Source organism: Macaca nemestrina, chromosome 11 (genome assembly GCF_043159975.1).
Source record: "Macaca nemestrina isolate mMacNem1 chromosome 11, mMacNem.hap1, whole genome shotgun sequence".
Taxonomy (NCBI): Eukaryota; Metazoa; Chordata; class Mammalia; order Primates; family Cercopithecidae; genus Macaca; species Macaca nemestrina.
The window spans coordinates 11,201,136-11,213,295 of NC_092135.1; the positions used below are offsets into that span (position 1 = coordinate 11,201,136).

Here is a 12,160-nt window from a genome sequence, read left to right on the forward strand (position 1 = left end):
CCTGTGCAGGCAACTCTGAGGCTATAATGAGCACATGCTTCATCTCTCTTTACGATGGGTACAGCCTCCCTGGCATACCGCACTGCCCATTTCCCAGGGTGAATGACAATGTAAGAGATACAGTTTTGAGGACCTAAGCTACATCCTGGGTGCAGTTAGTATTGCAACCTTGCAGCCCTCTGTGTGGACACGGAGGGTTGTCAGTGGGGTCTGGGAGATGTGGAAATGCAGGAGCTACTGGGCCTCACTGCAGGATGTATTCTGATGGGGGCTGAGCTCTCAAAATGGCACTGTGTTGCAACTGCCTGGGTCTTAGGGGGTGTGCAGAGGGAGTGTAAACTCCCTCTCTGAAACAATGCCATGGTGTGGACTTCAGGCAGCTCCCTATGCTAGTCTCACGGCCCATGAGGGCCAAGGGGCTCTCTCATGTAAGTAGGACTGCAGTAATCTTTGGTGCAAATGTGAACTATTGAGGATTTCTTGCTTACCTTTTTCCTGCAATGGGCAATTCCTCCTGGCTCTCAGGTGATCCTGGCTAGGCAGGTTACTTTGCTTCCCTCTCCTGTGTGTCAGAGGTTCCCTGTCACTTCCTTGCTGAATTCTTCTCTTCTCTTTTAAATGTCCTGTTCACTGTGTGGTTATCTACTGGCTGATTTGGTCCTCTTTGTGGAAGACACCAGTGCCTCTGCGACTCTAGTCAGCCATTTTGAAGCTCCCTCCCTGCTTTCTTTTCTTTCTGTAGATCCAGATTCCTGTCTTATATTATTTTCCTTTTCTGTGAAGAACTTCTTTTAACATGTCTCACAAGGCAGGTCTACTGGCAACAAATTCCACCAATTTTTGTTTGTGTGTGTGAAAGTCTTTATTTCTCTTAAACTTCTGAAGGATAACTTTGCTATAGACTTCTGGGTTGGTGGGTTTTTTCCTTTCAACACTTTAACCAAAATATTTCACTCCAGTTTCTTCTTGCTTACATGGTTTCTGAAGAGAAATACAACATATTTTTTACCTTGTTCCTCTGGGTTAAATGTGCTTTTTATGCTTTGCTTTTTAAAAGATGTTCTGATTATCTGCAGCGTGACTATGATACGTGTAAGTGTGGGTTTTTGGGTTATTTAACCTGCTAGGTGTTCTCTGAACTTTCTGGATCTGCGATTCGGTGGCTGTCATGAATTTTGGGAAACTATCAGCCGTTATTTTTTCAGATATTTATTTCTTCTGTTTTCTCTCTTTATTCCCATCACGTCTTAAATACTGTTCTTTAGTTCCTTTTTCCCATCACTTTTCAGTTTTTGAAGTTTCTATTGACATATCTTCAAGATCACTCATTTTTTTCTCGTGTATAATCTACTGATAAGACCAAAGGCATTCTTTATTTCTGTTGCAATGCATTTGATTTCTAGCATTCCTGTTTAATTCTTTCTCATAAGGTTTCCTAAGGTTTCCATCTCTGTGCTTACATTTCCATCTGTTCTTGTACATTACACACTTTTTCCATATACTTTTCCCTTAGTATATTAATTACAGTTATTTTAAAGTTCTGGTATAATACTTCCAAAATTTCTTCCATATCTGGGTCTGGTTCTCCTCCTTGCTTTGTTTCTTCAAACTGTGTTTCCGCCTTTTTTTTTTGCTAAATGCTGGATATGATATACTGGGTAAAAGAAATAAATATGCCTTTGGTGTGAAGTTTTATGTAGACCTGGCAAGGCATAAGGCTATGTTTAATGTTTGTGTAAACACTCTGTAGGTGTCAGAGGTTATAATTTTCTCCATCTTTGTTTTTCACATCCCTGCTGTCTTTGGGTTTCCCTAAGGGACTCCTAAATAATCTGAGCCTTACAGTTATTTCAGTTGTGATTCCCTGTTATTATTTATGAGCCATGTTGACGTGGCAGTAAGGTGTGGGATAGGGAGGAATCATTCTTTCATCCTGTAATTAGGTCTTTGTGGTTTAGTGGTCTGTGCCTCTTGGCTGTAATCTTCAGTGCTTCTCAGGTCAACCCCTCCTTAGGTGAGATAAGAAAGCAGGAGGGGTCTAAATTGGGTATTTCCATTCTCCCACTTTGGTTAAACTCTGATAAAACCCACATTGGTTAGATGCTGGTAAAATAGTTTGCCCTGGGGGCAAATCTTTGTTAAAAAGACTGGAAAACTCTGATCATCTTTAAAAAATTCCATACAAGAAAAATTCATAAGTAATAATTTTTAATAAGTAATTTTGAAATAAACTATTTTGGTGTCTTCCAGTAGGTTCTAACCAAGTGGGATAAAGTATAAAGTTTATCTCACAAGTAAAATGACAACATTAAAATAGTTCAACAGCCACTGTCTTTAGTATACATTATTATATTTGATAATACAGTGGTAAACATAAAAGTATCAATGGATGTTCTTACCATGGAAAGGTATTCATTCGTACCCTGTTCTTATAAATCAGAATTCCTCCTGACATCACTCCAATCATAATTTCATTGTTACTCTGATCCTTCAAAAAAATGAATAAAAACATGATAAATCTAAATTAATGGGCTTTGTTAGAGATATATTTTAAAAATAGGATTCTTTTTTTAAACTAAACATGGCATTTTCAAAGGTTGCAAAGAACTGAATACTAATTAGAAACTCAAATGGTAATTATTACAAAATAAAAATAAAGAACAAATTTTAAATCAAACTGAAATGTCTTACTAAAATTCTTTAATCTAAAGCAAAATGGATCTCAGGATTTCCCACAATTTATGACTAGAACTGACTCTTTGGAATAGGAACCTAGAATTCAGAAATCAGAAACCTTTGTCTTTGGTAGCATGATGACTTAGTATTCATTTTACCATTCCTAAAACTATTACAATCCATTTACTAAGTAACTGTGATGCTAACATCATAAACATGAATAAAACATGTAGGAATTCAGAGTTTGGTGAAAGGGAACCCAATAAAGCGATATTTACAACATATGAGAAGTCCTATAACTAATATGATACATTAGAAACATCATGAGAGTATACAATAGAGAATAATTCTTAGAGAGTTTAGAAGACCCCAGAGAAGAACATTTGAATTGTACCTTGAAGAATGAGTGAGAGTTTGCATACTAAATGACCCAATTTGAATAGCTAACCTACACTAATGAGAGAATGGGTAGAATAAAAATACATTTCTTAGATGCTAATTTACCTTGAAACCATTTTGCTTTATTTAAAAGATTCTACAAGTAACCTAATACAGAAGGCACACTTTTACCACCTACCATTCATTTAATGAGAAGACAGAACTTATTAAATAAAATATAAGCTAGATTTTAACATTGTCTTCCTAGAACAAATACTTTATAGTATCAATAACTTCTAATGAAATAAAATCTTATTAATCTGTTAGGTAAGATAATACATAAATGGTCAAATGCAACAGTGTATATTAATTTGTGTGGCTGCTTTTGACTTGCAATAATCAACATTATTTCAGTACACCATTATCAGAGTATTAAAAAGCATGTTTTAAAGGACATCAATTAGAAGTTTGGATCAAGATATAAGACTGAGCCTAAATGATGCAAGAGTAAATATATACTCCTACTAGCCTATCTGCTCCCAACCTCTAAAAACATTATAGAAGATATACATTAGGGAAGAAATACATAAAGCAAAAGAATCTGTAATATTTAAAAACAATCTATAACATATGAACATATGTTGTCAATGGACCAGACATCTTGAGGAATCCTTAAAGACATAAAGTGCTAAGACTAGATTTACTGAGAGGAAAAAAAAAATTCATAAAACCACAGCCCAAACTATGTAGGAAAGTGACTGCTCTATGTGGAGGTAAAAACAGAAACGAAATTTTCAGGTACGAGTTCAGTTACCATAGATAAAAGAATTGAGAGGGGCCTGCAAATTACTGTCAGGATAATCAGGTAGGGAGCAGCTGTGGTAATTAACTCCTAACAGTCCCACAATCCCACTCCAACTGGATTCAACTATAGGAAATGAAAGTGCGAAGCCTGTCTAAAACAGCAATTGTGGACAGTAGGTCCAAAAATTTAGAATTAAGGGTAATCCTCAGAAGGGATGAATAGAGAACCCCAAACTGAAAGAGGCAAACTATAGGCACACTGTAACTGGCTTTGTATTCCTTCCCACCTTAACCATCACGTAAGGCAGGCTAGAGTAAAGAGTAATAGCATTCACAACCAAGTGAACCAGAAATCACAAATACAAAAGAGGGTACAGAACCAAAAAATCACCAAGTGTTTGTGGAAAGCTAATACCATTAGAGAGATATATACCAAACCCAATAAACAGAGAAGCCAATTAAGATACAATCGTAGTAGAAAAACAAGTTTAAGAAACAACATATTCAGAAATATGTAGGAACTCAAGTTTTAAATTATAGATATCTAGACTGAAGTGGTAGTTCCCAAGGCATTCCTAGAGGTGGGAAAGATAAATGAGAGAACAAGTATTATAGCCTTCATGGACACAAATGTTATTAACTCCAATGTCTAGAAAAATACACTTTGATCATCTTAATTTAAAATACCTTATTTTGCTTTTCTTCATATCACTTATTAATACTGTACTATAAATTTAATAAATAAATTATTCACTAGAACTATTTATTGGATTCTTAGGCATAGAAAAAAGTACCTTGTAGGCATAGAAAAAAGTACCTTGTACTCTTTTGTGGCATGAATAGTTCCCTATTATTGTCTGTATGAAAATATCTTAGCTGTTCAGCTTGGGATCCAAGGCCTTTATACAACCATTCCCATTTAATCTCTCCTCCCTAACTGGTAAAAATCTTCTACTCTAGCTAGGTCATTTTTATGACGTGTTTTGTGTGCCCACAACTCCGTGTTAAACCTGTTCTCGTATCTCTGTTCGTATCTTCCTGCCAAATCAAGCCAAACCAAACCAAAGTCTAGATTACATCCATCTTCTCAGTAAACACTTTATTAGCCCACATCTACATATTTCTCTCATATTTATCTGTTTCTTAAACCACATATCTGAAAGATCTAATTATTGTAGAGATAAGGGCTGATATTGTTCATAACAGTGTCTTTCCAACTACGTGTGGAAAAGGACCAGTTATGTTTTGTGTTTTTGTTGTTGAAGTTTCCAATCTGTCAGCTAATGATGCTTTTGCAAATCACACTAACATGCTTTATGTCAGACTGCTATAAAAGTAGCTAAATCTTACACTTAATTTCTGTATGTGTCTCTTCATGGTCCAACTACAGTTTAAAGACTGGCAACAGTTTTTGGATCATACTTGGAACATCAATGAACAATTATATCATTTCACACTCCTCCAAAGAGCCTACTTCTCAAATACGTTATTTGATTTCTGATGGTAATTTTATGCTTACACTTAGCCAGTCATATTACTAGAGAATGTTTGATATATAATCAGATTATAAAGATTTGTGATGAGCTTTAACTATGTAGTTACCTTTGGAACTAAGATTAAATGATAATTAAAGGGGAGAATTTATAATATGCAGTGGCTATATGATTTGAAAATGTAAATTCAGAGCAACAATGAAAAAAAAGATTTTTCTTTTTCTACATTTTTAAATTTAAAATAAAATTTAAATTTATAATACAAATAAAATAAATTTAAAATACAAATTTTAAAAGTTAAAAATTTTCATTGTTCTAGTAATAACTGATATGGTAATTATAAGTACTATTTTTAATTACAGGATAGCATGAAGCAAATAAATAATTATAGGATATGTGAATTGTAGAATTCCTTGAGCTCTAAGTACCAAAACATTCTGTGTATCTCAATATAGATATAGAAACTAGTATAAATTCCCAACTCTGTTCACTTAAAAACCCTAGAAACAATCACCAACCCAGTAGGAATAAGCATCCTTAGCACCCACACTGAGATTTTTGAAATATCATTTTCCATTAAAAGGGCTTCTTGGAGAAATGGCTCATTTCATGTCTGTGGCAAAACATCTTAAAAATACTAGATAGCATAAAAGCTATCAAAGACTAGACCAAGATCACGTCAAAAGGACTTAGGAGGCTGGGTGCAGTGGCTCATGCCTGTAATCCCAGCACTTTGGGAGGCTGAGGCAGGCAGATCACTTGAAGTCAGGAGTTTGAGACCAGCCTGGCCAACATGGTGAAACCCCGTCTCTATCAAAAACAAACAAACAAAAACAAAAATTAGCTGGGTGTGGTCGTGTGCACCTTTAGTCTAGCTACTTAAGAGGCTGAGGTGGGAGAATCTCTTGAACCCAGGAGGCAGAGGTTGCAGTGAGCCGACATTGCCCCACTATACTTCAGCCTGGGTAACAGAGTAAGACCCTGTTTCAAAAACAAAAAAAAAAAGACTTACGAGCCAAAAGAAGACCACCTCCACTGGTGACCAAAGATGGGCTAATTTGAGCTTCAATAAGGAGAATAATTATACTGTATTAAATCTTATCAGTAATATCTAATCTACCGCTTCATATTCATTATCTTGAAAACCAGGTAAATAAAGGAAAGAATCAAACATTCTTTTTCATGCATTTTCTATATGAACTATACCACTGGGTAACTGAACAGTAAAAGAAAGAAAAGGACCCCTTACAAAATCATTCCAGCAAATAAAAAACAAAAATATATTAGGATATCTCCATTTTGCAGCTTCCAATAAATTAATGGACCTAGGCATCCAGCACAAATGGCTGCTAGCACAGAATAAGAGCAAAACCCAGGCATTATGCACCGCCTGAAAAAAGAACATAAGAGATTAATCTTGAATCTGAACATGCTGCTAGATCAAGCTGCCAATATGCAGGAGATAGAGAGGAGAGCAAATCATGTTGAATTACATTATGAATATGTGATCAAGTAAAATCCATACTGTAAGAAACTACAGGTAAAATAATCCAGTGCTTTACAGGTAAATTCTAAGCACAACAGAAGCAGCAACAACCTGTAGATTAAAGAGAGAGATCTTAGTTACCGTGAGTCAAATAAAATACACCAAACAGCAAGATCAAGCTACAGTTTCTAGCAAGGCACACTTGGGTAATAAAAATTATTTAAAAAAAAAATACTATGTAGGAAGGAGCTCTTATTGGGAAAAGGTTTCCGGAGTAGCTGGCAACATTCTACTACTTGAACTGGTGTTCATTCTACTACTTGAACTGATGTTTGCCTTACAGTAATTCAGTAAGATATACATACCTATCTGTGTTTTATTTTACAACCGTATGTTTAAAAAGAGCAGGAAAAAATGATATTTAAACTGAATATGAACAGATGTTCTAATATTTTCTGAACATACCCTAATTGTTCATTTCACTTTCTCTTGTGATGTGCCATCCCCTCCTTTATTTCTTGAGACAAGGAGTCTCGCTCTTGTTGCCCAGTCTGCAGTGCAGTGGTGTGATCTCGGCTCACTGTAACCTCCGCTCCCAGGTTCAAGCAATTCTCCTGCCTCAGCCTCCTGAGTAGCTGGGATTACAGGTGCCCACCATCACCCCCGGCTAATTTTTGTACTTTTAGAGATGGGGTTTTGCCATGTTGGCCAGGCTGGTCTCAAACTCCTGACCTCAGGTGATCCACCCACCTCCGCCTCCCAACATCCCCTCCTTTTTTTGGAGACTACTATACTATACACAAACTAATTACCTAGGGTACTTAAATATTCTGACCTCTCTATTATCACATGTTAACAGTACAATAACCCAAACCCACTCAATGTTATGACGTACATAAGAACAACATTAATTTTAAGTAGTGGAGACAGCTGTTAATTTTCTTAATTACTTTTAATTATAAAACAATTTCAAAACAATATATAACAATTTCAAATATCAAATAAGAAGTCAAAGACTCCCCCGTCACCTTCCCTGCTTCCCTCTCTCATTCCCAGAGATAACCACTATTAACACTTTGGTGTATATTTTCCTATATCTTTACACAACTTTTTCTAACACATCTATAAATATTTTAAAGAATGGAGTTTTGGTAATGGAAGTAAGCAAAGATTATATTCATATTAATATTTGCCCCCCCAAAAGATTTGTACAAATTTATATTTCAACAATGTATTAGAGTGTCCACTTTACCATACTCAAGACAAAAAATGGATATTTTTAATCCTTTGAACTTTTGCTAATCCGATAAAATTGGTATCTCCTGGTTTTCATTATTAGCAACAAGTACGTAGTATTGGTCACCTATATTTCTCCTGTGAAATGTTTATTATATCTGTATGCCATATGTTTCTACTTACAAGTTTAAAAAATTATTCCTTTGGGGAACTCTTTATAAAAAATGAATATTAAAAAATTTTCTGTAACATATGTTGAAATTATTTTCTTTTATCCTGTAGCAGTATGTTCTTTTCCAATATATCGTTTGCTTAAAATTTTCATGCCTATTTTTAATGTAGTTAGGCATAAAGGCTTATACATTCATTAATGATGAAAAAAATGTTTGTATGCTTTACATAGGCCTAATGGAGTATGAGAATGCAAACAAATTATTCAGTGAAAATGAAAACAATTAGTGACCTATTTATGCTTTCACAAAGATGCTTGATATAGAAAGACAGTTGACTAAAAATAAAATGATGCTATGTCACAATGAGTGAAAGCACACATCAGAATTATGGAAAACCACTATGTGATTTGAGTACAGTAGAGTGATATGGATAAAGTCATATGTATAGCTCCAATCTCAGAAAAGAGTTCCTTTCTCTGTGCCAAGAGATTACATTTGTAAATTATTTGATCATTTTAATGGATCTGTCAAAAAGTCTTCAAATACATTCAGGTTAAAAATGAGGTTTTGGAAAGAAGTTATAAATTGGCTCTTAATACAGAAATAGCGATTATATGTCCCTGTTACTTAACTTTTCCGTGTCTCATTTTCCTCATCTGTAAAGTGGAGATAATAATACTCCTGTCTCACAAGGCTGTTGTAAGGATTAAATGGGATTAATATACATAAAGCCCTAAGAAGTATGGCTGGGACGTAGTAAATGCTATATAGGTGTTTCCTGTTATTATCATCTGTGTCCTGCAGAGCAAAAGCCCTCAAAATTACTGTTCTCAGTTTTGGGTATTCTCTCATCACTCTTTGGCCATCACTGCACCTCCAAAACTGCTCCTGAAAAGTCACCAGTGACCTCCACTTTTCTAATCCAGTTCTCTGTCCTCATTTTATTTGACCTAACAGCATCATCCAACAAAGCTGACTGCTCCTGATTTACTTGGCTTCAGAGACACATATTTGTGTCTTTGATAGAAAGAAAGGCTCTCCTTTCTGAATGGCTGCTCCTTCTTGGTCTCCTTTCCTGGTTCTTCTTCATCTCTTCAAATTCCAAACATTGAAGTGTTCCTACTTTGAGGACCTATTCTCTTCAATACCTACTAAATTTACTCCCTCAGCGCTCTCATCTCATGATTTTAACTATTAACTATAAGCTAACAATTCCCAAATGTATTATTTCTAGTCCAGATTTTCCTCTCATCTCAGGACTTTAACTATTAACTATAAGCTAACAATTCCCAAATGTATTATTTCTAGTCCAGACTTTTCCTCTCACCTCCAGGTCCATAAATTGAAATGCCTAGCCCTCTTTCATGAGGATTTACATCTCTTCAAATTTAATATATCCCAAGATAAATTCTTGACTTATACTCCTACTAAATCTGCTTCTCCCAGGTCTTTCCCAACTTAGTAAAAGTTCAGGCCAAAAGCTTTGAAATAATTACCAAATCCTTTTTTTCTCACACCCATAGCCAGTACACATCAGTAAAAGCTGTCACTTCCATATTCAAAATATATTCAAAATCTGATTACTGTCCACCACCCCAATACTATAAGAACCATTACCTTTCCCCTGGATCACTAACAGTCTCTTCCCTTAGTATCTTATAGTATACTCTCAAAACAAAAGTCATTGTTATATTTTAAAAACGTAAATCACAACAAGTCTTTTATTGCTTCAAAACTCTCTAATGGTTTTGATTATAATTAAAAGCCAAAGTCCTTAAAATGTTTTATAAAGATGTGGTGGCTCATGTCTGCAGTCCCAGCACTTTGGGAGGCCAAGGCAGGTAGGACTGCTTGAGCTGAGAAGGTTGAGACCAGCCTGAGCAACAGAGCAAGACTCCATCTCCACTTAAAAAAAAAAAAAAAAATTCAGCCAGCATGGTGACACGTGCCTGTGGTCCCAGCTACGTGGAAGGCTGAGGTGGGTGGGTCACTTGAGCCCGAGACCAAGGCTGCAGTGAGCTGAGATGGCACCAATGCACTCCAACCTGAATGACAGAGCAAGACTCTGCCAAGAAAGAAAGAAAGAAAGAAGAAAGAGAGAGAGAGAGAGAGAAAGAAAGAGGCTTATAAGTTCTTGTCTGCTTAGATCTCGTCTCCTAATACTCTCCTCTCCTTGCTCGCACTACACAAGCCATACTAAACTCTTAGCTATTATTGGAACTGCTATATATACTATTTCACTGCTCTTTCCTCTGCTTAGAATAATCTCCTCCCAGATGTTTACATGGCTCTTTCAGATCTGTTTACCTTCTCAGTGAGACCTTCCCTGATACCTCATTTGTTTAATTCCCCTTTCTCAGCTTAACTTTTCTTCATAGCGTCTAGCAATTTCTGACATATTACCTACTTAATTTTTTAAAAGAACTGAAGTACTATATAGTAAAATGCACAATTCTTAAATGTACAACTCAAAATTTTACACACATACATACATGTTCTTATTTACACTCCAACATAACCATCACAAACTAATATATAGAACATTTTGAAAAACCCAGAAAGCTCCCTCATGAGTCTCCCAGTTAATAAATATTCCTCCAGAATTGACTGCTATTCTGACTTCTATCAATAAAGATTGGTATTTTGCCAGTTACTGAACCTCAATGGAATCAAATAGTACATACTCTGATATACCCATAATTGTTCATTTAGAGTTTTGTTTCTTGCCCCCCAGAATGCAAGCTTTGGGAGGGTTGAATTTTATCTACTTTACTCACTGCTATATCTGCGATGTCTATAAATGAGACCATATTACTGCATGCAGCCAGAATCGAAGTCTATGGACCCTACTCAACCCAAACCATAGATAAATTTTCAGGAAAAAGTCCTCCCCTACAAAAGCAAATTCAAATATAAGAAGCAGCAACTATTGCATCAGATGCACAGATACAATGTAAGCACACAGGAAACATGAAATAGCAAGAAAATATGGCATCTCCAAAGGAATACAATAATTCTCCAGCAATAGATCTTAATCAAAAAGAAAATTTCAAAATCCCAGCATGAAATAAAGAATTCAAATTATTAACTTTAAAGCTCAGTGAGACACAAGAGAATTCTGAAAAACAATACAAATAAGTCAGGAAAGCTATTCACGGTATGAATGAGAAATTTACCAAAGAGATACTTTTTTAAAGAACCTAATAAAAATTCTGAAGCTGGTTCATGCTTGTAATCCCAGCTCTTTGGGAGGCCAAGGTGGGTGGATCACCTGAGGTCAGGATTTCGAGACCAGCCTGTCCAACGTGGTGAAACCCCCTCTCTACTAAAAATGCAAAAATTAGCCAGGCATGGTGGCGTGTGCCAGTAATCCCAGCTACTCGGGAGGCTGAGGCACGAGAATCGCTTGAATCTGGGAGGTGGAGGTAGCAGTAAAAGCTGAGATCACACCACTGCACTCCAAGCTGGGCAACAGAGCAAGACTCTGTCTCAAAAAAAAAAAAAAAAAAAAAAATCTGAAACTGGAGAATTCACTTAAAAGAATTCAAACTACATTTGAAAACTTCAATAACAGACTACATCAGTCCGAAGAATGAATCTTGGAACTTAAAGACAAGTCTTTCGGAATAATCCAGTCAAACAAAAATAAAGAAAAGAGATGAAAAAAGAATGAGCAAAACCTTCTTGAAATTTGAGGCAAGATAAGGTGACCAAATTTACATATTATTTGTATCTCCAAGGGCAAAGAAACAAAGAAAGGTTTAGACATTCAGATACAGGAAGCTCAATGATCTCCAAGCAGATATAACGTAAAGAGGTGTTCTCCATGGCACCATTATAATCAGACTGTCTAAAGTCAAACTTCAGGAGCAAATCTTAAAAGTAGCAAAAGTGTCTCATCACCTACGAAGAAA

General features: G+C 35.8%; 1 protein-coding gene across 7 annotated transcripts in view; it reads right to left on the reverse strand.

Moving 5' to 3' along the window:
• LOC105492475 (protein tyrosine phosphatase non-receptor type 4) overlaps nucleotides 1-12,160 on the reverse strand; it is a 238,258-nt gene that overhangs the window by 82,193 nt on the left and 143,905 nt on the right. For all 7 annotated transcript variants that reach the window (XM_071072609.1, XM_011759654.3, XM_071072610.1 and 4 more), the window contains one exon: nucleotides 2,400-2,488. In XM_071072609.1, the coding sequence (XP_070928710.1) occupies nucleotides 2,400-2,488 (89 nt within the window). The remainder of the gene's footprint in view (nucleotides 1-2,399; nucleotides 2,489-12,160) is intronic.